Below are 26,855 nucleotides of genomic sequence, written 5' to 3'. Positions count from 1 at the left end.
TTAAACAGAAAAGGAAGCTTTATTGATCATGGTATCCCCATTTAATATCCACTACTGAATGCTTTGTACACAAGCTAAGTAAAGGATTGAAAAACATGAAACTTGAAATTACTTTGTACATCAACTTGAAATTTAGCTAATAACCAAACGCTTCAAATGGCAAAAATATGCATGCATACCAGCCTTAATAAACCAAATCAAAAGAACACAGACAGCATTTTCATCAACTTGATATTTCGATTTCATCAATTTACAAATTACAAATGTGTAATGAAACCTCAGTTAAATTTGAGTGCAACATTCCACTTAATTTACGAGTAAAGAGAGCCCTTGCTCATAAAACAAGCTTGGCTTCAGTATATTCAGTCTTTTTATAATGGCAACATGAGAATACTTGAGCAAAGACTGCAGCCGATAGTTTGTTTCATCCTACAGACAACTTGGTATCACAGAATGGCAATTTCCGAATGCTTTTTTGGCGGGGAAGAGATAGCATCACCCAGTAGAATTCTCATGCAGCAGAACATACTCGCGGCTGCAACATCAAAAGTTGGGTAATAGTTGTATCAACAATTGCAATCACAGAAGTAAGAGTTGCTTGATGAAATGACTCAGTGGATAACAAACATAAGGGATTATAGATAGTCGCATAATTAAAATGTAGACAAAATTGTATTGTGTGTAGAAAAGAGCTATTGTAAAAACCAGTTACAGATAATGAGTAAATACAGGTGATTGTGTTTTAAGAATCCATGCGTGTGTCATTTTAAGTAGCATACCTGCTATTGCCAAATTTGATAGTGTCTTTCTCAAATAGTTCATAATATCGCTGAGATTCAAGCCGCTCATCCTGAAAAGAGGATAACTGTAAAGTCAGAATATAAAACTAAATAGTAGTATAACATTAAATTCAAGTTCAATTCCTACAATGATCGTATATAATGAAGCAGAGAGAAGATTATTAATTCAAAAAGTATTCCGAAAAGCTGCTCACATTGACAAAAGTCCCATTGGTGCTTCCAAGATCCATCAAGTAAGGCCTAGCAGAAAGCAAAGCAGCAGAACCTATTAGTTAGAAAGAAAGAAAACAACCAGCGCAATGCCCTCTTATTGGTGTAAAAAACTAAGATTCCTAGTCACACCTCACTCGTTTTGTCACGCCACCATCTGGGTTTTCCTCTTCCACTTGCCTTCAACCATACGAGTCCATAAAAAGGTAAGTACATACAGCATGCATTATTATATAAGTAAATAAGAAAGAGGTAGTCCTACCTATACTGAAGAACAGAATGTTGTTTACTGCAGGATGGATGATCTGTTGGGATGTCTGCAACCCTTCTCTCTCTGCCAAAAAGATAGCAACTTTGACGGTGTACATAAAGAGGATCTGCATGCCAAAGAAAATATAATATTCAATAGTTCTTTAACATACAGTCAATTTTAAACCAATGACCAGATACAAAATGGCATCCGGGATGAAATTGGGCAACTATCAATCAGGACAATAACATTCATGAAAGAATAACAGCTCAAAACATCATACAAAAAGACAGATAATTAGGGCATGTAGTTGGAGGTGGGGGGGGGGGGGGTTGATAAAGAACCACACGTGAAAGAAAATCTTTTTCTTTTCCAATCAGAAAGTGCAGGGGTCAGTTTGACTATGAACATAAAGTTAGGTTGTTATTATCACACGATATGATATCCAATCAAAGTTTACCATTGAGCACTTCACCACCCTTGAAAACATACAAGCGCCACCTTACTTCTGGTTTGCGAGCATCAGGCGGCTCATTGAACAGCAGTGTTACACCTGACGAAGCATCAAATGCATCAGCAGAAGCAACATAGAAAATAATATCATCAAAACAGAAAAGGTAGAAGAGGTGTTAATTATGGAGCCTAATTTATCTCCTACCATGTTTAGGATGTGTTTCCTTGAAGTATTTTTTCCTTGTGATATATGTTTCCTAGTTTGACTAGAATTAGGGCTCTCTAGTTGCTTATAAATAGAGGTGCTCCCTCATTGTTAAATAATGCTTATTCTGAAATTATATAGTGAAATCCCTGGCTTGGCATCGCCCCCAGACGTAGATACACATTGTATCGAACTGGGTCAACAATTTCTTGTATTCATTCTCTTTCATATTCGTGATTGCCTGTGTTTATTTCCCAACAGAAGGAAGACATAACAGAGAGATTAGACCTTTAGAAGTAGCACCACCATTTACAAGCAGGTAGAATCCACATAACGTCTACTTACTTGGTTACAAACGTTTTCATGAGTTATCAAATCTCTTATCACTTAAATTATCGATTGCATAGAGCATATAGACTAAATTAAAATTAAGGGAGCTTAACTACAAAGGAAACGAAAAGGTAGGGAGCTGAACTACATATGAAAAGAAGAGACATACTAGTAAATAAGACAGGAAAAAGTTGAAGAACAAAAAGGCTGACAAAAAATCTTGATGATAAAAGGCGATCCCATTGTACCTTTTACTCGATTGGTTTCTGCTGCAAGTTTTCCAGACAACTCAAATGAAGGTTTATGCTGCTGCACATGTAAAGAAGTTTTCCAGATAAAAAGCGAGATATTTAAAAATAATGCCCATAAACTATGGTTGTTCAAAGAGAGTTATATGTTCCATTGTTCCTTTTATTTTATTTAAAAGGAACGGTGCGTGGCTAAAATTTCTGGACATGTGTTTTGAAAAACAAAATAAATGTGGAAGAATGGCATAAAAAATAGTAATTCAGCAAGGAAAGAAAGATACCTTTTCCTTTGCTTCCAAGGACTCTTCCACAGCCCTCATCTTAACTAGAGCCTCGCTTTCACCGTTACTGCTTTAAAGATAAAATGAAATAATGTGTCAAGAATTCATATCAGGCATAAGTATACAATGCTTGTATACAATATCCAAATAAATAAATAAACAAGCAAGAAGAGGTAGCACAAAAAGGCTAGACCCAAAAAGTAATCATTCAGACCGGGAACAAGATTTAGTCATTTAAAGTCCTAAAAAGCAACAATTAAACATTGAACAATACAGAGTTTACAGACCTTACAAAACCAGTCACTAGCCAGAACTACTAAAATAAAAATTAATGTAATTATAAACATGGTGTTCAATAAGTAACTCACCGATCTTCATCATCTCTTGAGTTCGTCAGCTGCAAGCATTTAAAAAATTATCAGATGTCCTAAGATCTTCCTCCAGCAAATCAAAAAATAACTAAAACTCAATTTGAGTTTATTGTGAAAAAAAATAATACTGTGACTAAAACTTTTCAAAAATACTACAACAGTATTTGTCAACAAATGAATACACAAGACATCCAAAATTGAATCAAACTATTAGCTTTTCAAAAACAGGAAGAAAGATAAATCATTGGGGATCAAATTCATTTCATTAACAATTTAAAACAAGCCTAACACAAATATACCAATTACTCAATTAGATAGTTAAATTGTGGAGTTGAAACATATTATGATGGGTATATACTATATAGAAAACTTTTCAAAAGTAAAACCATCCTTTCCATAAAGCTTATATGCATCAGTTCTCCATTAAATTATGGCATTCATGCTAATTGAACAACCCAGCAGAACCAAACAAATTTCAGATTCATGTCTAGTATTATGACAGTTCCTGAGATCATCTAAGTGCATAGGGTTAATTTGATCTACATTTCTAGTCATAGGAAATACAAAGTCTGAATGAGAAGTACACAACAATAGACTCGTTTTTGTGCTTATCATGTCAAAACAAGTTATCTCATCAATTAAAAAAATTATATATTTCCACAAGACAGGAACAAGGTATGGGGAGTGGATATCACCAGACACCTCATTACGTCCTCTGTTGTCAGCGGCAGAAGGAGATCTAGATCTTCGCTGTCCCATGCGGCGACGATCAGAAGGTGAATGGGAGCGTTCGTGTCTGGATCTAGAACTATTACCAGCATCATCCCTTCCTGACCTTCTCTCTTTCTTCTCAGTTGGCAAATGCCTGTCCAATTCCTCTTCCTCACGAGCAGCCTTTCCACTCTTCCTATTGTGATTTTTCTCGTATTCCCTCTCGCTCCCTTTATCAGCATCTCGTTCAGATTTAGCTCTTTTCAGTCTTTTACTACGTGGTGAAAGAGGCGGCAGAGACCTTGATTTCTCCTGATTTGGAGATCTAGTACGGCTTGAAGTCTTTTGTTTAGCATGAACAGGGGAACGAGATGGTGATTTTTTCGGGTGTGGGGGTTTGGTGCGAGTGTGAAGTCTCTCCCTCACAGGTGAATGAGATGCAGGAGATCTTGATCTAGCACGTTTCGGTGATCTAGTACGACTTGAAAGCCTGTCTGCATTAGAACTCCTGTGCTTGGGAGGAGATTTCCCTTTTTCACGAGCAGGAGATCTTTCTCTTCTAGATGGGCTTCTCCTACGAGGAGACCTATCAGTTCTGACAGGAGAGACAGAGTTGCGGCGCCCCATTTGATAGCTACTCCAGCAATGTAGCTTATCTACATATATATAAACCACACTGGCAAGAAACACACAGCATTAAATTGAAAGATTAATCATTTATAACAGAGACATATAATTTCACGAGCATAGAACAAACAAGTATACGAAGAAAGTATGAAATATTTTACATCTAATTTCATGAAGTTAAGAAGATTTAAGAATGCAGACACTGCAGTAACAAATGCGAACCACAACAAATACCAAAAACACGAGAACGTGGTTACCATTTAGTATAGGGCATATTATCGAGGATCAATACTCTTAGGATGGAGAATATTACACCATGGGATTTATTATTTCAAAAACCAAAGTATCAACAGAAAATGCCAGAAAAAGCAACACTTACGAAAAACATGATAAAAAATATAAAAAGTATCCAACACTTCTTCAAAGAAATGGTAAATGAGAGTTTAATAACGAGGAAATACCTAAAAAAGTTCACGGTATGGGTTGCTTCACTGAATACAGGGGAGAAATGGTGGAATAGGGCATGGGGATGCAACAGCCTCGCTGAAGAAGATTACAGAGGAGAGGAAACGGCGTCGTAGCATCCTTCATTGTTCTACTAGGCTTATCAAACTATTGGGCTTTCTTATTGGGCCTTCTATATATATTTAAAACAACTTCCACAAAATACGTACTAGTACTAATCCTTTTACCAACCCAAGTGTAATTTTTTAAAATTTTTCCAGGACGTAACAATTTATAATTTATTACATAGCTTGTTAATTATTAGCTGTGTGATAGGATGGTAAATAATTTTAATTTAAAATTACTAATTTTTATGAATGAGAATCGTTGTGAATCGATTGAGTGCCACATAAATGAAAGTATTATAGTACTAATATCGTACAAAGATTGCCATTTTATTCAATTTGCAAACACGAGAGTGAGAAAAAAATAAGGCCAGACATAATCAATGCTGCTTTTTTAGTAAGGATATTTTGATTTTGCATTGCAAATTGAAAGATAATAAAATAATTAATCAAACTGAGTGAAAATTAATCTTTTAATTGGATGATTAATATGCGCACCAAGCTATCCATTACGAATGATACATTAAACATCTGATTAAGTTAAATCATTTAATCAATTATACTTTACTACTTGAGTTACGTTTAATAACCAGATTATCTAAAATATTAGTATGTATTTTAAATTTAATATTACAATTAATTTTTTTTTTCGAAAAATGTAGTAGTAGCACTTCATTTTCAGTTGAAGTCTAATTGGAAGCGTCTACTAATTTAAATATCAAAACCGAAATTGGATTTTTTTTTAAGTGTATATCAAAATTGACTTGAACAAATATCGAAGCACTAAACATATCTTATCCATACATTAATTCAAAATGATGTATTCTGTAGTTTTTGGTGACGAGTGGAATGAATTATGAACCTGCTTGACAGTCGAATCATGTTTGTGTTTATCAAAAGAATCAGATATGAAACTTCATAATCCTTCCTCGGTTTACTCTCAATAAGACAACACAAATAGGAAAAAAAAAGATGATTAAAATATTATTACTGGAGAATAAATTCACTTCACTATAGAGATATATTATTACTACTTAGAGCATCCACGATAGCGCCTAGTGCACCGCCTAGCCGAGCGCCGGCGCTAGGCGGTGCGCTAGGCGAACTATTGCAGCCGCCTAGCCGATTTCGCGGAAAAAAACCGCCTAGCGCTCGGCGGATCCGCGGCGCTAGGCTGTGCGCTAGGCGATCCGCTAGGCGCTATTGCAGCGTCCGGATCGCCTAGCGCGAATTTTTAATTTTTTTTTTTGTTTCCGAAACACTATATATACGCGACTTGCCCGTCATTTTCATTCGCACCACTTGTATTAACGAGTACTCTCTCTATCTTAATTTCTGTACAAGATCAACACCTAGAAATGAGTAACGCCGGTGGTAGTGGTGGGAGTGGTGGGGATGCTGAGGAGTACGAGCGTATAATGACCGAAGCGCTAGATGCCTATGCGAACCGTGAGATTGATCAATGGATGCAGAGGGCCTTGCAGCCGGCGGTACCTCGACCAGTGGTACACCGCCGAGCGGTGATTGATCGTGATCACGTAGCTGCACATCAGCGCCTATACGAAGACTACTTCGCACAGGAGCCGCGGTTCAACGCCAACCTTTTCAGGCGCCGTTTTAGGATGCGCAGGTCCCTGTTTATGCGTATTGTTAACGGATTGGAGCAACGATATCGGTATTTCCGCTTTAGGCACGATGCGGCTGGCAGACCCGGCCACACTCCTATTCAAAAGTGCACTGCGGCAATCCGGCAGTTGGCCTACGGAGGAGCTGCAGACATGTGGGACGAGTACCTCCACATCGGTGAGACGACTGCCCTGGAGTGTATGAAGTATTTCTGTCAGGGCGTGATTGAAATATTCGGTGAGCAGTACCTTCGAAGCCCTACCACCGATGACTGCCGGGATTTGCTGCGGATGCACGGGGAACAGCATGGGTTCCCAGGGATGTTAGGCAGCATAGATAGTATGCATTGGGAGTGGAAGAACTGCCCCGCCGCCTAGAAGGGGATGTACACTACCGGCTACAAGGGAAAGAATCCCACGATGATCCTCGAGGCCGTAGCTGATTACCGGCTGTGGATTTGGCATGCGTATTTTGGGATAGTTGGTTCGAACAACGACCTCAACGTCCTCAACTCGTCGCCACTTTTCAACGAGCAGTGTCAGGGTGTCGGTCCGGCCATCAGTTTTGTCGCCAACGACAACCGACATGATATGGGCTACTACTTGGCGGATGGGATATACCCTAGGTGGCCCGTCTTTGTGAAGACGATCCGATGCCCAGGAGATGAGAAGAAGGCCTACTTTGCTGCACGACAGGAGTCGGCGCGCAAGGACGTGGAATGCGCATTTGGTGTGCTCCAGGCTCGATGGGCGACAGTTAAGGGGCCAACGCGTTTGTGGCACGTCGACTGCATTGCTGATATAATGTACGCCTGTATAATCATGCACAACATGATTGTCGAAGATGAAGGTGGACAACTGACTGATTGGGCCAACGACGATAATGAAGCTGGTCCAAGCCACGGCGTTGCCGCCCCTAACGTACGGAGTGGGGTACCCCACGATGAAGACGGCCGCCTCCAAGCACATGCCGACATGCGCCAAACGGAGGCTCATATTCGACTCCAAAAGGATTTAATTGAAGAGTTATGGGCGCGGAGGACTGCACGACGTTAGTTTTTTTTTTAATTATGTAATTTTTTTTAATTAATGTACTTTTTAAATTTTATTAATATTAGTGAATTTTCTCGTTTTTGTGGCGTAAATTTAATTCCGTATATTGTGTGATTGTTAATTATTTCATTTTATATAATTGTTATTAGTGATGTGGCTATTGATGTGGCTGAGCTATTTATGATGTGGCTAGGCTATGACTGAGCTATTTATAATGTGGCAGGAGGATTTTTAGTGCTGATGATGTGGCAGTGGCTAGGCTATGGCTATTGTGGATGACCTTCGCAAAATTAAAAGTAATTTCTATGGACAAAAAAATATTCAAACATAGACGGACGAAGTGGAGTAGTTTTTCTGAACCAATATTTAGTTTTAAAAGGAAAACCAATAGTCATCCAAAACTTGAAAATACTTTTCATAATTTCTATACTCGAGGTATATTTTTTTAAATCGACTCCTGATGTGTTCCTAAAAAAGACATTCTACCATTTCGGGTGATGAGTATACTAATTATTCAAGGATAAACACAATCTTCAATGTCAAAAGACTTGAACATAACACAACAGAATGAAGTAGAAACAGGAAAAGAAATGAAGAATATGCTATTCAAAAAGATAATGCATTTGTTCCTTTAATCCATAAGCAATCGGAAAAGTTAATTCAACATAACACATGACACTTATAACGTAACAACGACTATATAAAGAATTTGAGCATACAACAAAGTTCACTTATAAAACTTCACATATCATAATAGGTCGTAAGGATGGATGCTGCTACTGCAGCTTAGAAACCATGAATCTTGATATAGTCCTTCTTCACAATTCCAGCCTGCAATCCAAACCAATCACATAAATACACAATTCATGCATACAAAGATTTTCATAAGTATAAACCATAAGATCCAGTTTTACTACAAAAACTCTCGCGCTCCAAGCAAAACATTTCATCATTTCCCTTCTCTCACAGCCCTCATTTGACCCATTTACTTCAAGATAACATGCTCACATCACATCTAATAACAAGAGAGATATAAGGTAATAACCTGAACAAGAAAAGTAGAGACGTTCTTCCGCTGATCACCTTGGAGTTGAATAACCTGTACAAAGGAAAAAGGTCAGTTTCGACATGTAATGAAGGTGAAGCGTAAATGTTAGCACAGACTTGGCCTAGTTCTGGATCCTGGACAACAGTTCCATTGCAGCAGAACTCCTTCTTAAGATCCTTCAAGATTTTGTTGTAGCTAAACTCCTTCTTCAATCCCTGCACAGTTGTCAGGCTTTTCCGACCATTCCGCTGCTGTACCCGAATGTGTACGTAATCCTTTGACCCAGTGCTAGAGTTGTCAGCATTTGCATCAGTAAAAGGATCTGTGTTAACAAAACCAAGTCAGTCAATGGGACGAAAAGGGAAGATTGCCTTCCAATCACTTTGGCTTATCCCAATTTTTCAGTCTACTGTTAAACCGTAAGTATTACCACAAATTCAACCACTGTATGGAAAACCTCTCCATATATGAACTGAAGAAAGACTTGCTCAAAGAATCAAGAATACAAAAGATAAGCATACCAAAAGTAGTGGGAATCTGGATATCAAGATCAGACATGAAACTTGGTTGATGCAGCAAACTGACACAGAGAACAAGATTTGAGTGGCTGTAATGGAATGATCAGACCTGTAAGCAATAAACCTAAATTGATGATATAGTTTTATAAGCATGTCAAACCCGAATATAACATAATTTTTTATTGTTCCACAAAACACGAAATTAAAAAAAACAATACTGATGCATTAATTTTATAACAATATATAGTTCACCATATAATAGCACATTTCAGCATATGATATATTCTTCAGATGCTTATCAGAAAGAAAACTCTCACTCTCCCTATAAAGTGATCTGTTTTAGAATTTTTAGTGAAAAAAGTAGCAAGACTGCAAGAGCATGCAACATGAGACCGAGGAATTATTCTTTCAACAACATCAACATGCTGGCAACCAGACAAGGTAGAGCAAACTTATGCAACAATCAAACCTCAAATACGAAACTACAGATATTACATCCAACTCCTTTACACTTGAACCCAAAAAAAATGGAAGGAATTACGATAATACCCAAATAGAACACTAAAGAATTAGCCTTCAGATTTTACTCGAACAAACTATTTTTTCATGAGTTTTCACGAACAGAGCAATAACTCAACGGATAAGATTGCAATAAAAGATCGACCTAAACCCTGATGCCAGGAAAGGCATAAATCTGATGAATTTCTTAAAATTCAACATATAGATAAATTTCATGATGAAATTCTTGATAATTAATGGTTTTCTCAAGAATAGATAAAGGTTCAACAATAAAAGACGATGGATTGGAACAAATATCAATCTTAATACAACCAATTGATACCCTAAACCCTAATTCCAAGAAAAGCACAAATTTGATTAAATTCTTGAAATTTACCGAAAAGGAAAACCCTAAATACTATCTGGAATAAAATAATAAAGCAACTCGCTGTGACGGTGTTTAATCAACAATCAACAGAAAAATCAAGCGCTGCGGTCGTCTACAGACCGAAAATTTAATTGGATAAATAGGGCGGAAAAAAGAAATAAAAGGCCGCACCTTTAGAATCAATCGAGAATTAGCAATCGACAGATCCAACAAATACTGGAGATAGAGAGTGAAAATGGGGGCGAAGAATACCTGATCTGATTGAGAAGAGAGAGAAGGGAATGGGTAATTATGAATACAAAAGAAAGCTAATCAGTTAACATTGAAGTCTTATGCGGTTTTTATAGCCGACTCAAAGAAGCCGTGTTTAGATATATATACCAATAAAAAGTATTCCCTCCGTACTATATACTACTATACTCTTTTCTTTTCAGTCTAATTTTGAAAAAAAAATTCTCTAATTAATTTAAACTCATTTTCACTTATAATACTTTAATTATTTTTTTTCTTTCTGCTTCTTTCTATTTTTTTTTGTTTCTATCTCTTTTTTATTTAATAAATTGTGCAATAAAACTCGTGTCCAACTAAAAGTGCATATTTTTATTAGATAAAGGGCACTTATGTCTGGCCAATTGTGTTGCTATAATAAAACTGAAATCGACTAGGAATCGGTGAGATTCGTTTTAACACATTACAATTCTCTAGGAATTGGTGAGATTCGTTTTAACATATTACTATTCTCTATGTCAATAATTTAAAGTCTCTCTTTTATATGTTGAGTTTAAAATAAAGTGTGAATGTAGAAAGTGAGAAGCACGTGTTAAAAATGGAAAAAGTAAATATTTATAATTTAAAGTCCCACTTTTATATTGGATTCAATTAAAAGTGACTAAGAGCATCTCCAATAGAAATAGCACAGCCATAGTCTAGCCACAAACTCCTCCTGCCACATCAGCAGCACTAAAAACTCCTCCTGCCACATCATCAGGACAAGCAACTGGACAAGCAATAGGCCAGCCATAGCCTAGCCATAATAAACAAAATTATAAAAACAAATAATTAACAATCACATAAAATACGGAATTAAATTTACGACACAGATACGGGAAAACTCAATAATAATATTGAAATTAAAAAAGTACATTAATTAAAAAAATACATTAATCTAGAAAAAAACTCCTCCGCCACACACGAGCCCAGCCGCCTTCGCCTCACTCCTCGTCGTCGTAGCCGTCGCCGCCGCTATCCGGGACCCCCAAATCTGCGGCATCTGAGCCCGCGTCTGAGCCCCCCACCTGTGCCGCGGCGGGATTCAAATCGGCCAGCATACTCACGAGCATTGCGTGAAGAAAACTCTTCTCCTCGGGGTCAGTTGCCGCCCTCCATTCAGCTAAGATCTTGTACATCTGAGCTCGCGTTTGTTGATGCGCGAAGAAGAGGAGCTCGGTTGTCGACCCGCCAACAGGGGGGATGCCGATTGGACCTCCTGGGAGGCCGGGCGAGCCGTTGCGCCCGCCTTTGACCAACCGGGCGAGTGCGGCGAGCAAACGTGGGAGGGGACGGGAACTCATGTACATCCTCGGGGAGGTCATGGGAACCGCCGCTGCTGCAGCTGCTGTAATCACCGGTATAGTTCAGGAACTGCTTCTTCGGCCAGCCAATATCGACACCTGCCCGAAACTTCTCGGAGTCCATCAACACCTCATACCAGTTCTAGTAGGTGAACTCCTTATAAAGCCCGGGCACAGGGAAGGCTTTCTCCGCTATCCTTCTGTAGTCGTCCTCAGTTTGGCCACTGGTCTCCATGCGGAGGGTGTTGGTGTACAAGCCCGAAAATCAGGAGACCCCGGCCCTGATTCGGTCTACCCCTTCCGGTACTCCTCCTCGCTGCGTGGCCTCCCCTCCGGGCAAAATGCCTTGTAGGCTGCTGCTATTTTAGCCCACAAGTTGACGATCCTCCGATTGTTCGAGGAGGGGGGATCATCGCAAACACTCACCCACGCCTTGGACAGCGCGACGTTCTCCACGTCCGTCCACTTCCTTCGTGTCGGGCTGTCGTCATCAGCCGGCTGCGACGACTCGCCGACCACCCTCTTGCCCTTCCCCTTCTTCTTTTTCTTTGGCGCGCCCCGACCCCGCCCTACTTTCCCCGTTTGAACGGGGGTGTCCGCATCCCCGAGATCTATCCCCAACTCCTCTAAGGAGAAAGTATCACACCCAGTGAACTGCGTCTCCGATGGGGTCGATGTGTGCGAAGAAGCAGTCATAAAATCAAAACTGGGGCGATATACGTTGTCCCCCCCGGCGTCCGCTGCATTCTCAGGTACCCCGGAATCATCTGCATCCCGAGTGCCCACCCCGACATCATCTGCATCACGGGTTGCATCCCCGGTACCCCCTGCCCGCCCGGCATCGGCGGCCCCCCCGGCATCCCCTGTCATCCCGGCATATCACCCCCGGATGCCATCCCGGGCATCATCTGCTGCCAAGGGTACATGTTGTAGTACCCGGCCATCGGACCCCATCCACCTCCCACGGGTACTGTGGGAGTTTGAGACCCGCTCGTCCCTAGAGTAGGCTCGTTGTTGTGCTCCATTTCGCGTTGTTGCTCTTGTACAGAAATTAAGATAGAGAGAATACTCGTAAAAACAAGTGGTGCAAATAAAATGACGTGCAAATCGCGTATATATAGTGTTTCGAAAATTAAATAAAAAAAAATCTGCTGGTCGATCGCTCACTGATCGGGAGCTTGCAATGGCGGCCAGTCGATCGGCAAGCGCATCGGCAAGCGCTCGCCGTTTTTCTCACCGATTTGGTGCTCACCTGCTGCAATAGTTCGGCGAACGCCAGGGATCGGCTAGCCGGTCCGCTCGCCGCCATTGTGGATGCTCTAAAGATGGGCTACATCAAATCAGACTTCCACAAGAATGGACTTATTAAAGCTAGGACATATCAAATCAAACTTCAACAAGAGTCTACTTATTAAAGTGGGACTTCATCATATCAGAGAATGATGATCATTATATATAGGAGGATATTGGTCTCTAAAATTATAGAGTGAACTATATAAAATGGTCCATAAACTATGCGTTTCGCATGCGAATGGTCCCTGGATTTAAAAATATCATGAGTAATCCATGACTAAGGTATAATCACATTCACAATAATTTTTCACAATTCATCACAATTTTGCACTAAAAATGCCCATAAAAGCATGGAGGGCATTTTCAGACTTTCATATCTACGCACTGAATATGATACGATATTTTATCTATCTCTATCTCTCTCCCTAGTATTAAATATGATATTTTCTTAAAGTTCGAGTGCCTGAAATGAAATTTTTACTTCACTTTTTCAATCACTTTATGTCAGATCCTCTTTTTATTTTTTATGTATAATTTAAAATTATAAATCATACTTAGTTATAATTATAGTTAAAGTTATATTATTATTATTATACTAATAACTAAATAATTATAGTATTCTTATTTAATTTATTAATCATCTAATATTACATGTAATAATTATTATTATTACTCATAGTATTTTATTATTAGTACAAGACATTCATACTGAAGTTCTAAAATTATAAGTTATATTCAATTATAATTATAGTATTATACTATATATTAAGAAAATCTTAGTCTAATAATTTAAATTATGTTCATAATAATAAATATAATAATTGATTATTTTCATTATATTTTTAATTTTTAATTTATTAATCAATATATTGATTATACATTTATATGATTATTATTGTTAATCAACTTATTTATAATAATTTAATTATTATATTTTTAGTTTAGTGTTAAAATGTATATAAAAGTTAAAATCTTGATAATTTTCAAAATATAGGAAGGTAAAGTTGTTAGAAATCATATTTTCAGGATTTATTTTTCTATAAATTATTTTCCTATCAATTTATTTTCCTGTCAAACAAATTGAGGAACACATAAAATTGGTGAAGTAGATACCGTCCGATGGAAACAACTGGTCTAGTTAAGGAAGCCCAAAATCAAAACCCTACCTACAACATTATAAAAAAAAAAACATTATCAAATTCAATTGATTCAATCAAAGACTAAAAAATGTGAGAAAGAAAGAGTAAAAAGAGATGATAAAATGTAAAAATTTGACTAAAATAGACCTTAAGGGTTGAAGAATATTATGGACAGAAAAAATATTTAAAATTTCAAAAATCCTTCTAACGATATTGTATTAAATCGGGCCGTAAAAGATTTTATAGCAAAGTATAATTATTAAAAATGCAGTCCTCTCCTTGATACTATATGATACTAAGAAATATTAAATTATAGTTTCAAAAATAATGGATACTCCTACTTTTTATATTTTCGGTTGATCACACTTTAAATTTGTGGTTGATTGGAAGAGAATGATTAGGTCATCTGCAACGCTGTCTCTTATCCGTCCCTTAACCGTTCTTAAGTTACTATTCTTGGGCCCCTTTGTACTTTTTTACTCCATCTATTAATTAAGGGACGGAACCTGCAACCCTCTATCTCTTATCCGTCCTTTAACCATCTCTTAAATTACTATTCATTCAATTTCATTTTTTATTTTTATTTCCAACAAATTCAATTAATAAAAACACACTTCATTAAATAGAATAAAATTACAAAATAAAATAAAAATACAACTTAAAATTCAAAAAAATAATAAAACACATAATTAAAATCCTAAAAAAATTAAAATTACATAATTTAAAATATAATTTTATAGAAAATAAAAAAACTACTCCGCCGGCGAATCACCCCCGAAGGCGGTGGAGGTGCACTGAAGCCACCTGGAGGCGGAATACCAAGTTGTCTTGCCATAAACTCAATTCCGGCAAGATAGGCTTAGTATTTGGGAGGCGTCATACGGGAAGTGTCCGCCATTGTGGCGGTCATGTACATGGACATTAGGGAGTTCGAGGGTGCCCCCGAGCCCGCCTGGCTTGATTCGGCTCGGCCCCTCCTCCCTCTAGCCGCCTTCGCCACATTTCTCCCTTGCGGCCGACGGCGCCCACGGGAGGACCCCCCGGCATCGTCTGTCGTGCCCTCAACCTCCTGCGAGGCAAACTCTTGTGTGGCGCTGCTCGAACCGCCATCACTAGACGAGTATTGGCCACCCGCCGTGTGCTTCGTGCGCTTCGAGGTCAAGCCCGAGCTGGACCGGACACCGTCGGCCCACCTTTCCTCGTCTTTGACGACCTCCCAAACATCGACATGTTTGAATTGTTTGCCGGTGTCGTCGAAGTAGACTCGCAAAGCCGACCTCAGAATGCCGGCTCCCGTTGCTCCGCTTTGGTAATGAGCTGCTTCACTCTTGTAGATGGCGCAGAAGTTTTTGACCTCTCTGTCGACTCGGTCAAAGTGAGCGCGGAACATCTTAAATGTGCGGCAGCGAGACCCCTTCGGCCTAATCTCGTGGTATCGTGGTAGGCCTCGGTGACCTTTTCCCAGAAGCACTTCCGGGATTGTTGATTCCCGACGATGGGATCGTATGAGACGTTGATCCAGGCGTTGTACACAGCCAGCGTTTCCTTGGGGCTATACGGATGCCGGCCTAGATCCTCCTCCTCCTCCGCCTCCGCCCTGGAGCTTCCACCGCCTCGCCCTCATTCCGGAGTGGGTTCAACCGAATAATACTCCCTAATCTGGGATAATCCCTGCGAATACCTCGGGGCGGAGGGACGGGCGTATGCATCCATATCAAAATGGGGTGGTTGGTACCCCTCGGCGTCGACGAACCCTGGGTGCCCGGCGTCGACGAATCGGAACCACCACCTAGGACATTGTACATGCCCCCTAGTCGCCGAACGCGTTGATGTCAAACCCGTCGGAGACGCCACTGCCAGAGTTTCCGTCGTCGGACATTTTGTGATAAGAGGTTAGATGAAAATTGGAGAGGAAATTGAGATGATTTGGGAAGAATAGATGTGTATTTGTGTGTAAAATGAGGATGAATTAGGAGTATTTATAGAGTACAAAAATAAAATAATAAAAAAAACAGTAATATTACCGTTTTTTCGATTTTTTATTTATTTATTTTTTAAATTCGAATTTTAAAAAAATAATTTATTGCGTCAGCGTGACGATGCCCACTCGCGGGCCGGCGAGTGGGCGTCACGCATGGCGCCGGAGCGCGCCACGTCGCGCGGGCGCGTGGCGAGACGGCTCGTCATCCGTCTCGGCGGGACGAGACGCTCGGCGGGCTGGGGACGAGACGGGACGCTGCAACGCGTCTCGTCCCGGCGTGACGGGGTTACGAGCCACCCGCGTGACGCGTTGCGGGTAGTCATAGTTTGTTGTTATAAGTATGCTGAAATGGGTATTGTGTGAGAAAATAATCAGTGATGGTTTCTTCTCAATACATCATTTCCTAACAATTAAGGAGTTTAAATTATAACGAACGTAACAAGCTATTAACAAATAATACTAATAATTGGTTCTCCTAATTCATTTTAAAGAAACGTAAGCTAGAGCTTGTAGAATAAAATTAATTAAATGCAATATGTACTAGTAGTACTTTTCTGCACTTGGTAAAATGAAATTAATCACCTAATATTTTAGTGCTATTAATAATACTATATGTATATAGCTTGAAATAAAATAAAATATGAAATTATTGATGTGGATACGAAAGTTACAATGAATAATAGTACTTAGTTCATTAGTATATGAGGATCACCAATTAAAAGAAAAGTTTCCATGTTTTAAAACAATGAATATATTTAAATTTACATCATATAATTTCTATATGTAGCAGGTGATTATCATGAATTCATTTATCAAAATATTATTGACTAGACATATTAAGTCATATTATCATGAGATATATCTTGGCCGTTGAATTTTTTTTATCGTAATTAAAATAGTCCCTCCGTCCCAAGATAAGTGAGCACAAACTTTTCGGCACTAGATTTAAGGAAATGAGATTTTGTTAGTAAAGTGGAAAGTGAATAAAGTAAGAGAGTTAATAAAGTAGAGAGAAAAAGTAAGAGAGAGGATCTCAAAAAAGGAAATGACTCACTTATCTTGAGACGTCCCAAAAAGACACGTGAGTTGCTTGTCTTGGGACAAAGGGAATAAAGACTTAGTGCGAAATAGCATGATATTATGAAAATGAAATATTACAAAAAGTATTGATAGAAATTATATTTTGAACGTGGCCTACATATCCTAGCATTTATGTCAATTATACATATTTTGTTATCAATCCTTTTCAGGATTCAGTTGCAAACTTGTGGCCATTAGTTTTCACATTTGTAATTGTGCGAATATAATTCTCAAAATAAAAATTATTTAACATACACCAAGTTATAAATGTACATCATAAAGTAGTTTATCTGATCGATAGCATTTTACAAATAGAATTACTCAACAAATTTTTATTTAGTTTAAGAGCATCCACACTGGTTGAAATCCGACGTCCGTCCGTGCCAGCGGCGCGGCAACCGCTGCTCGCCGCTACGCTCTTACCGCTGGCACGGCGCTGCTCGATGCATCGAGCACGCCCGTGCCAGCGAGCAGCCTACGTGTCACCCTGTGATTGGCCAAAGACAATGCCGTTGGCAATTTGTTTTTTTTTTAAATCGGATTAAAAATAAAAAAAATATTTTCCCACTTCCCAAAAAATTATATCCGTTTTCTACCCACTTTTAATTTATTTTTCAAATTTTCTCCAAAAATACACATTTTCATCTATAAATACCCCACTTCCACACCAAAAAATTCACACCACACTACACAATTCTCATCTAAATTCTCTCATTTCTATTCTTACAATTCTCAATCTTTCTTTCACTCACAACAAAAAAATGTCCGGCTCCGGCGATCACCCCTCCGGCTCCCATGGTTGGAACCCCGATTGGTTCGGTTCACAACCATTTCCTAGTCCGGAAACGGAATATTCTGCCCCTCCTCAAACCCAAGGTTCGCAAGTTCCGGGTGGCTACCGGCCTTACCCGTCGACGACCAAGATGCCCCTGAAGGGCAATACGGGTGGACAATCACCCATACCTAGAGCGGGAGGGAGCGGCCACTCTCAAAATCCTCCTCTTCCTACTCGTGGTGTCCGCACCTCGTACACTCTGGGGGAGATGGAGCAATTATTCAAAGCGTACTTGTCAATCTCTGAAGATCCGGAGGTTGGCACGAACCAATCCGGTGACCATTATTGGTGGCGCATCTGTCGCCGGTACAATCAAAACCGGCCGACTGGAACAATCGAGCGCAACGAGAGTATGGTGCGCAATGCCATATACAGAGCCAATGAAGAAATCCAAAAGTTCCAGGGGTATTACCTCCAGGAAGAGCGGTCGGCGGGGAGCGGCCGAAGCGAGCTTGACATCATTAGTTCCGCCTTGGCGACCTACCAATCCATGAACTATAAGCCGTTCAAGTATCTCAACATTTGGTAGGAGACGCGTGCGCATCCGAAGTATAGGGGAGGCGTATCATCCTCCTCTAGCTCCTCCTCCAAACCGTCGAGGTTGGTATCCCTATCCGACATCGGCTTCGAAGATGTGGCTAGTCAACTTGCCGGAGCTAACTTGGGTAGCCCCGACGCCGGCCCGAGCAGTTTCCAACGCCGGCCGCAAGGAAGGTAGAAGGCGGCGGCCAACCGCCTTCGCGCCGCGACTCCATCCGCCTCCGCTCCCACTCCCTATGTGCCACCTCAGCCCCCCACCAACTCATTGTGGGGAATTTTGGCCCAACTCAATTTGGCCAATAGGTCAACTATGACCCCCGAGCAACTTCGATCGCATGCGACGATGATACGGGGTCTCCAAAGAACATTGGGGGTAGAGCCGGATGAATAGTCACCCACGGGGGTAATTTTTAATTTTTACGTGTTTAATTATGTAATTTTTAATTTTTAGGATTTTAATTATTTTATTTTTAATTTTTAGTATTTTAATTATGTAATTTTTAATTTTTAGTATTTTAATTATGTAATTTTTTTTTTGTAATTTGTAATATTATTCCGGGTATTTTTAATGCATTTTAATTTTATGGAAATATTTTTATTTAAATTGAATAATAGAATGGTGGGACCCTTGAGCTTGTCCTTGCGGAAGAGCACGGATGTGAGTGTTGTGTTCTTGCCTAAGAGCAGAGAGTAAAAATGGACCGGGCCCACATCCGTGCTTGTTGGTAAGAGCACGGATGTGGATGCTCTAAGCGTGAACCGAGTAGCATTTTTTTCAAATAAATACTCCTACTGGCTACTACTTAAGAATCAACGATTATTCTATTTTTAGTTAAGATACTACTAGTACAAAATAAGAAATTTGAAAATGGTAGATATTATTGAAATAATGACAGATATTGCTTGATTCAAAAGAAGACGAAGTTCATTTAAGACAATTTTCCCTATTTCAAAAATAGAAAAGAAAGTTGAATAAAAACAAAAGAAGAAAGCCTGGTACCCTGTTTGGCAATCGGCGTTATCCCGACACCACAAATTTCCCATTTAGCTTTCAAACATGGCCTTCGCTGCTTCTTCATCCTCCGCCGCCACAGCTCGCTACAGCGCCCAATCCGACCTCGCATTCCGCATCCCTTCCAATCCGCCCAAATTCGCCCCTTACATTTCCGGCCACACCCCTCCAATTTCCTGCAAGATGGCGGCGACGGCGGTGGACAAGGAGCTCAACGCGGAGGCGCTGCAGCGGCCTGATGCTTTCGGCCGCTTCGGGAGATTTGGCGGCAAGTATGTCCCCGAGACGCTGATGGCTGCTCTCACGGAGCTCGAGGCCGCCTTCAATTCCCTCGCCACTGACCATGAATTTCAGGTTTTGGCTGGGAATCTTTTCTTCTTCTTTTTTTTAACTATTGAAGATTGATTTTTTTTTTTATTGCAAATGTTGAATGTTTGAGTTAGGTTTTGATTTAACTGCAACGGGGTTTTGGGTGAATTCATATTCATTTGATGTATTTGATTGCTTATATAGGGAATGCATACTAATATGGAGTATATGCTTTCCCGTGTTTATATGTTTGAGAAGTGCCCCATTTTGGAATGAGTAATCTATCTCAGTTTTCTTGCTACTGTATAGCTTCTCATTTCTTATTCATTCAAGAAGATCTAGAATCGATTAAAGTATTAGATGTCCCAATAAAGAAATCAACAGACTTAGTATGAGAGAGAGATAGAGAACGACTGAGTGACTGAGGTGGTTCAATTTGGCTTTCACAGAGCGGAGTGGGGTTGGTCTTTGTGAGTCGAGTATGTTTTGCCATTCCTAGGAAATTCCTTTTTTATGTGATGATATTTCTGTTAAATGTATGAGCATAGTAGTCGTGGTGTAGTGATGAATATGATAAGTATATCTTTTGAGTAGCTTCCTTATGATACAGACAATTACTGGTGACCCTCGGTTGTGTGTTATTTTTCTGGTTCTTTGTTATTGAATGATTGTTGGACTGATTGCAGAAAGAGCTTGATGGGATATTGAAAGACTATGTTGGAAGAGATAGCCCTCTTTATTTTGCTGAACGACTCACAGAGCACTACAAGCGCCATGATGGAACAGGGCCTCACGTGTATCTTAAAAGGGAAGACCTAAATCATACCGGTGCCCACAAAATTAACAATGCTGTTGCCCAGGCTTTGCTTGCTAAGCGTCTCGGAAAGAAGCGCATCATTGCTGAAACTGGAGCTGGTCAGCATGGTGTTGCCACTGCTACTGTTTGTGCTCGATTTGGCTTGGAATGCATCATCTACATGGGTGCTCAAGATATGGAGAGACAGGCCCTTAATGTCTTCAGAATGCGACTTCTTGGTGCTGAGGTCTGTTTCTCCAAGATCTTTTACTAGTTCTTGAATATTTTAACTATCCTATCCACGTTATTTGGCTCTTTTGGGATATGTATGTGTCGTTCACCCTCATGTAGGTTTTACCTGCAAAGGTGGACTTTGATTGGGTCTGGAAGACCATTGCCAAGATCATGTGCATTTACAAGTACATTATGTTCAAATCTTGTGGATAGCTTGAAATTGTTTACTTTTTAATCATCGATACCTTAGGATACTTTAGAGGATTGTGAGAAGTTGATTTTTGCATTGATTCAACATGTCAAATTACTGATAAACCTCTAAAGACATGCTGATCTTAGAGTTCCTATCAATCTGCCGATCTTATCATACGGTCCATTGAAGAGCTCCACACATGTGTGATTCATCTATGGTCCTGTCAGTTGATTATTTGCATCAGCTCATAATTTGAAGTTTCTTAATTTCACGATGTAGGTTAGAGCAGTTCATTCTGGGACTGCAACTCTGAAGGATGCCACATCCGAAGCTATACGAGATTGGGTGACCAACGTGGAAACTACTCATTACATCTTGGGATCTGTGGCCGGGCCACATCCATATCCCATGATGGTGAGGGAGTTCCATAAGGTGATTGGCCAAGAAACCAGGAAGCAGGCCTTGGAAAAATGGGGTGGCAAACCTGATGTGATTGTTGCTTGTATTGGTGGGGGTTCAAATGCAATGGGAATCTTTCACGAATTTGTTGAGGATGAGGACGTCAGGCTGATTGGCGTGGAGGCAGCTGGCTTTGGCTTAGACAGCGGCAAGCATGCTGCCACTTTGACTAAAGGAGAGATTGGGGTCCTGCACGGAGCCATGAGTTACTTGTTGCAAGATGAAGATGGACAGATAATCGAGCCACATTCTATCAGTGCTGGGTAGGAGCCTCCTTTATTGCATCGTAAAAAAGATGGAATTTCAGTGTTAACATGTTAACTAACATTGCTTTATGGTTATATAGGCTGGACTACCCTGGGGTTGGACCGGAGCACAGCTTCCTCAAAGATCTGGGACGGGCCGAGTATCATAGCATCACCGATGAGGAGGCATTAGAAGGTAACATGTTGACATGATAATTGTCACGTTTATTTGTCCTCACAACGTCATCTTAGAGGAGTCTTTGCCTTCATCTCCTACGTCCCCTAATCTTTTAGCCGGCCTTTGATTGCTCTGTATATGCAGCGTTTAAGAGATTGTCGAGGCTAGAGGGCATTATCCCGGCACTGGAGACGTCTCATGCACTAGCGTATCTGGAGAAGCTATGCCCGACGCTGCCGGATGGAACTAAAGTCGTGCTCAACTGCAGCGGGAGAGGAGATAAGGATGTCAATACAGCCATCAACTATTTAAAGCTTTGAGCCAACTGCCATTCTCAAATCAGCTTCTCTTTAAAGACTGCATGTTTTTCAGATGAAACTTTCTTTATAGAGAGATGATTGCTGCCATATCAAAATTATCATGTTACCTCAAATAGTAATAAATATAGCTCTCCGCTTATTCTCTCACTTTCCATTAAGTTGTGCAGTCTATTAAAGTTGAAGTGCCTCGTTTCATGATGATGAAATATTTAAAAACAATTGTTCTCCGCCTTGATCCAACAACCTTTAGATTTTACAAAAGCATATTTATCACTAGACTAAGTATAAGTATTGATTTTTGATTTAGATCTAACAAATATATATCGAAAGCAATAAAAGCTTTTTTAAGGTGCAAAATCAGTTGTCATACATCGAACTCACAAGCAATGTTAAATTGACAAATTTATCTATATGTGAAATTCACTTCTCTAATGTGAACTATTATATTCCATAAAATATAACCTTTACTAATTCAATAATCCGAATTAAGCATGTGTCATTATAAAATTATAATTCTATTTAATTTTAGAAAATACTAGATTTTAAAATTGTTTTGGGCTGTGAAAACATATTTTTTTCTTTAATTGACTCGAGCCTTCGTTGTTGATTTAATTTAAGTTGGAGTCGTGGACGACTTAACTTGAGCCATGAATCATGATTGAATTTATTGCATAACACAAGCATGTAGCAATTCAACTGCATGTTTCATAGAATTTTTCATATTGCCAGAGAGAGTAAAACCACAATTTTAATATATCCCAAAAGAGACAAATAAGTCAGATAGATGATGTATTTTTCTTATTTATCCTCAACCACAAATGCCAGAATTTCATTCATCCATACACCTTCTGCTAACATGATAAGCCTAACAAATAGACATTTTGATGAATTCACACAATTGCTTATTACAAACTATCTTCTCAACCTCATCAAGTACGGCAAAACAAGATCCCTAATCAAAACTATATCAATTCCTCATTATTACTATCTACAAGTAAAGCCGCTGCTCCACTTGGTTCACGAACGTGGTCGGTTTCCTCAACAAACTCGATCCACTCTCGAGCACGCCAAGTTTTACCAGTTTAAGTTACAGATTTCAAGCCTCCCAGTCATCACTTCTTCGCCTGCAGAGTATAAGCTTGTTAAATCTACGCATCCATGAAATATCTTCACTACTAGGCCACTTTCAATTTTGGGGTGAAAATAATGGTCTAGTTTACCAACAGTTACAAAATCGTGGCTGACAAACTTCAGAATCAAAGTTATACAAAACACGTGCGCAACTTTGATGAGGCTGTGATAATGAAGATGCATCGCTGTTAGATAGACCATACGGCAGCATTGGTTGGTCATAACAGGTTTGTGTTTGATGTACTATTTCCTCGATTATATAGATCCTCGATACTGGGGAACTTCACAATGTTCACATCACATTTCAAGATGCTAAGTAGATTGAAGTTTAGTTATTGACCAGTATTTTCTCACAAAAAGGGGGATAATTCTGCAATGCCTTGATTACTGCACTAAGCACAACAAAGGCGATTGAAGCTATTCAGGAAGATACAACTTTCAACGGAACCTATTTTCAATTTACTTCCTATCCCGGCGCTCATTTGATCAGTGCACACCACATACACGATATGACCGTACAATTGTGCACATGGCATATACCAATAAAATGATGAATGAAATTATATCATGATATAAGAAAAGACAGAATCAGAACAAGAAGGCAACATAACTAAATATCCCTGTAGTCACTGTCATTTGTGCGGGTCAAACTCTTATCTTTAGTAGAAGCAAGCAGATAAACGCCAGAGATACCATACGGAAAATAGCATATAAGGCAAAAAAAGAGGAGACAATTACCTGAGAATACAAGAAAGTGCCAAGAACTGCAATTGCAGCACCAAGAGCATTTACGGGTTGTACAGGTGTCTGGAAAATAATGATCGAGGAGACAATGACCGAAATACGTTTCATTGTATTTCCAATGCTAAACGTCAAAGGAGAAATCTCATCCAGCGACATGTATGACACCTGGTTATAGAGATGGTAAAATACACTCTGAGCCGCCATCCACCTATGTCCAAAATTAACCGCACAAAACATCACCATCATGGAACAATACAAACAAAATTGGCTCAAGAAGAAAACAAAGTTCACTAAAAAACAAGTTATCTTGCTTCCTGAAATCCAACACATAGTATTGAAAACTATGTTCCTACATATTAGTAGTATAAATCTTTTAAGATTTTTATAAATGAAATAAATGCTATAACATGTTTAATCGAAAGCACATTCTTTGGGTATAATTTGTGTCGTAATGACTGATAGACATATCAACTACGAACAAATTACTTAAATGTTTGTAAGAAAGCATTGGATTTGGAACCATGAATCTTGGTATATCCTTGGAAGACAAAACAAATTAGCTTCATAATCAAGCAGAAGAAAACACTTTATCACCATGAGTTATCCAAGGAATTATAATAAAACAAAATAAACATTGTGATTACCAGACGATCTGTGGTCCGATATCAGACAAAGCTTGCTGAAAGCCTGCAGCCCACATCTGTGGTCCCTCCACAGCAATTGCAAAGGGGGTGAGAATTACAAGAGAAAGCATTGACAAGCAAGCATAGTAGTTCATTCCGCTGACCGACTTCCCCTTCATCCCCTTCTTGGAGAATATATTCCGAAAAACAAACGCCAAATTCGAGATCATGGCCCCCATGAAACCTGATTTTGACATAGACATAAAAAAACAAACAAGCAAGCAAAACCCCTCAGAATCCACCAACAATCTCTAATAACCAGAAATCACATGATTCAATGCAACTAATTAAAGACACATCAATTTCTTCACCTAATCAAAAAGCAAAAATTGGACCGCAGGATTAGTAGGTTAGTGAAAGTTACCAATCATGTTGAAATTGAGCTCGGTGAGAGCAGACAGACCGCAGCCGCCGATGATCGGAATAAGGGAAAGGTAAACCGTCGGCGGGAAGGTCTCACCCAAGATGAATCTCGAAACCAAAACGCTGAAAGCAGGCTCGCCGCTCTTGATTATGTGAGTGAAGGAAACCGCCACCTTGGACATGCTCACAGTCGCCGCAACATGCCCAATTGTGTGCGCAACAGCTACCTAAACATCAATATCATCGAAACCTTTAACCACAAAACACCAAAATCCAGATCGCGGAAACCCCTAACAAACTAATTAAACCTAAAAAAAACTTACCGGAAAAAGCGATTTCCAAAATTCGAGATCGGTCTTGGGCGTCTCGGCGATCCGCAGCGCCCAGGAGACGAGCATGATAAGGGAGCCCGCAGCCAGCGAGAGCGTCGACGTGAGCCACGGATACGGATACGCATTCAGCACCTTTTTATTGTATATGTTGAACACCACATTCAAGCTCCACCACGTGGCAAAGTAAATTCCGATCTTTATCTTCCTCGCTGATTCAGATCGGGCGTCCGCCACCGGCTCCGATCGGCCAGCCTCATAGGCCGAGCAGCCGATAGAAGTAGAAAGCTCCTTCCTTTTTCTCTCTATCGGCGGCGCCCCTATGTGCAGTGGTTTAGAGAGAGAAACAGCAGAAATTCGGGGAAGCCGTAGTGATGGCAACACCGGCAAACATCCCGGAGTGACCAAATTTGTCCGGGAAGTGATAAAATGGGAGCCATGGCTGAATGAGGCAGGTTGCTTGAGAGAGGAAATCATGGTAGAATTGAGAAAAAGGCGGAAATATTGATTGGATTTTGTTGGGGGTTTGAAAGAAGATATTTTGGAGAGGTATTTGTGTGTGGAAAGTTTGAAGCTTTGGTAGTTGCAAAGGTTAGTGAGAAGAGTTAGGTTTATGGAATGTGTTAACTGAACGTAATCAAACCAACCACAGCACTAAATAATACAGTAGCTGTAATTATCCCAAAACCAAGAGAGAAAGAAGAAGAGAAACAACGGCAAAAAAAGGAAAAGAACGGAAAAAAGCAAAGAAAAGAGAGGCATACATGTACTAATTTTGTTTAAATACACAACCGCAATAGTTATTCACAATATCGTTTTAATGATGATAATACATGACCCAAAATTTATTTTAAAGTCGTATCTCATTTCAAGCCCAAAAAGGTGCTTCAAACAAACAATATCCCTTTACATTATATTCCCTAAATAAGGATGTGATTTGTAAATTTGGAAGTCCGACCGTTAGTCATTACTCATTACATATATGTGATTTGCATCTTGTGATTCTCATGAACATTTTGCAACAAACAACTGCAACTACATTTTATTTATTATAGTTCACGAGTTTAATAGATTAATTAAAATATTTCTGATAAAATGAGGATATCAATTTGAAATTTAAAATGTTAATTAATCAACCTAAAAAATGACCAGAACAAATAAAATTGATTAGCTGGCTGTTAATAGTTTGTTCTCATCATCATTTTCTTCTATTGCATTTATGGATAGAGCCTAGA

At 39.5% G+C, this 26,855-nt stretch overlaps 4 protein-coding genes across 9 annotated transcripts; 1 reads left to right on the top strand and 3 right to left on the bottom strand.

Moving 5' to 3' along the window:
* Positions 1-217: 217 nt before the first annotated feature.
* LOC121802466 (FHA domain-containing protein DDL-like) lies at positions 218-5,082 on the bottom strand. Of its 4 annotated transcripts, none has more exons than XM_042202140.1 (11): positions 4,948-5,082; positions 3,851-4,535; positions 3,146-3,174; positions 2,778-2,847; positions 2,497-2,557; positions 1,721-1,813; positions 1,273-1,387; positions 1,143-1,190; positions 995-1,040; positions 780-850; positions 218-535 (listed from the first exon to the last, which is right to left on the bottom strand). In XM_042202140.1, exons 2-11 carry the CDS (start codon positions 4,484-4,486, stop codon positions 496-498), a joined length of 1,209 nt encoding a protein of 402 aa, XP_042058074.1. In that variant the 5' UTR covers positions 4,487-4,535; positions 4,948-5,082; the 3' UTR covers positions 218-495. The 4 variants fall into 4 exon arrangements, with proteins under 4 accessions (XP_042058074.1, XP_042058075.1, XP_042058076.1 ...); XM_042202141.1 differs by having other exon boundaries at positions 2,497-2,554; XM_042202142.1 differs by having other exon boundaries at positions 2,778-2,844.
* Positions 5,083-8,333: 3,251 nt separating this feature from the next.
* On the bottom strand, positions 8,334-10,521 carry LOC121802825 (protein translation factor SUI1 homolog 2). Of its 3 annotated transcripts, none has more exons than XM_042202527.1 (5): positions 10,438-10,521; positions 9,303-9,408; positions 8,898-9,103; positions 8,779-8,832; positions 8,334-8,564 (listed from the first exon to the last, which is right to left on the bottom strand). In XM_042202527.1, exons 2-5 carry the CDS (start codon positions 9,337-9,339, stop codon positions 8,520-8,522), a joined length of 342 nt encoding a protein of 113 aa, XP_042058461.1. In that variant the 5' UTR covers positions 9,340-9,408; positions 10,438-10,521; the 3' UTR covers positions 8,334-8,519. The 3 variants fall into 3 exon arrangements, with proteins under 3 accessions (XP_042058461.1, XP_042058460.1, XP_042058462.1); XM_042202526.1 differs by having other exon boundaries at positions 10,357-10,512; XM_042202528.1 differs by having other exon boundaries at positions 9,303-9,423; positions 10,357-10,509.
* A 9,060-nt stretch (positions 10,522-19,581) lies between these two features.
* Positions 19,582-22,517, top strand: LOC121805167 (tryptophan synthase beta chain 1-like). Its single transcript, XM_042204956.1, has 5 exons — positions 19,582-19,990; positions 20,632-20,988; positions 21,448-21,890; positions 21,974-22,068; positions 22,195-22,517. Exons 1-5 carry the CDS (start codon positions 19,682-19,684, stop codon positions 22,368-22,370), a joined length of 1,380 nt encoding a protein of 459 aa, XP_042060890.1. The 5' UTR covers positions 19,582-19,681; the 3' UTR covers positions 22,371-22,517.
* Positions 22,518-23,146: 629 nt separating this feature from the next.
* LOC121802787 (glucose-6-phosphate/phosphate translocator 1, chloroplastic-like) lies at positions 23,147-26,365 on the bottom strand. The gene is made up of 5 exons (XM_042202488.1): positions 25,615-26,365; positions 25,293-25,518; positions 24,890-25,112; positions 24,240-24,453; positions 23,147-23,494 (listed from the first exon to the last, which is right to left on the bottom strand). The coding sequence occupies exons 1-5, from the start codon at positions 26,095-26,097 to the stop codon at positions 23,483-23,485; spliced, it is 1,158 nt and encodes a 385-aa protein (XP_042058422.1). The 5' UTR covers positions 26,098-26,365; the 3' UTR covers positions 23,147-23,482.
* Positions 26,366-26,855: the final 490 nt, after the last annotated feature.

Source organism: Salvia splendens, chromosome 5, assembly GCF_004379255.2.
Source record: "Salvia splendens isolate huo1 chromosome 5, SspV2, whole genome shotgun sequence".
NCBI classification, from domain to species: domain Eukaryota; kingdom Viridiplantae; phylum Streptophyta; class Magnoliopsida; order Lamiales; family Lamiaceae; genus Salvia; species Salvia splendens.
This window is presented reverse-complemented; position numbering and strand designations above follow the sequence as displayed.

Excerpts from the sequence above, each read along its gene's own strand:
- LOC121802825 (XM_042202527.1), bottom strand. The coding sequence starts at position 9,339 with ATGTCTGATCTTGATATCCAGATTCCCACTACTTTTG. Across the intron at positions 9,104-9,302 it reads CCAGATTCCCACTACTTTTG|ATCCTTTTACTGATGCAAAT; the intron begins GTATGCTTATCT and ends TTGTTAACACAG. Across the intron at positions 8,833-8,897 it reads AGGATCCAGAACTAGGCCAA|GTTATTCAACTCCAAGGTGA; the intron begins GTCTGTGCTAAC and ends TCCTTTGTACAG.
- LOC121802466 (XM_042202140.1), bottom strand. The coding sequence starts at position 4,486 with ATGGGGCGCCGCAACTCTGTCTCTCCTGTCAGAACTGATAGGTCTCCT. Across the intron at positions 1,041-1,142 it reads GGCGTGACAAAACGAGTGAG|GCCTTACTTGATGGATCTTG; the intron begins GTGTGACTAGGA and ends GCTTTCTGCTAG. Across the intron at positions 851-994 it reads CCAATGGGACTTTTGTCAAT|GATGAGCGGCTTGAATCTCA; the intron begins GTGAGCAGCTTT and ends TCCTCTTTTCAG.
- LOC121802787 (XM_042202488.1), bottom strand. The coding sequence starts at position 26,097 with ATGATTTCCTCTCTCAAGCAACCTGCCTCATTCAGCCATGGCTCCCAT. Across the intron at positions 25,519-25,614 it reads TTTGGAAATCGCTTTTTCCG|GTAGCTGTTGCGCACACAAT; the intron begins GTAAGTTTTTTT and ends ATTGATGTTTAG. Across the intron at positions 25,113-25,292 it reads GCTCAATTTCAACATGATTG|GTTTCATGGGGGCCATGATC; the intron begins GTAACTTTCACT and ends TGTCAAAATCAG.
- LOC121805167 (XM_042204956.1), top strand. The coding sequence starts at position 19,682 with ATGGCCTTCGCTGCTTCTTCATCCTCCGCCGCCACAGCTCGCTACAGC. Across the intron at positions 19,991-20,631 it reads CCACTGACCATGAATTTCAG|AAAGAGCTTGATGGGATATT; the intron begins GTTTTGGCTGGG and ends GACTGATTGCAG. Across the intron at positions 20,989-21,447 it reads TGCGACTTCTTGGTGCTGAG|GTTAGAGCAGTTCATTCTGG; the intron begins GTCTGTTTCTCC and ends TTCACGATGTAG.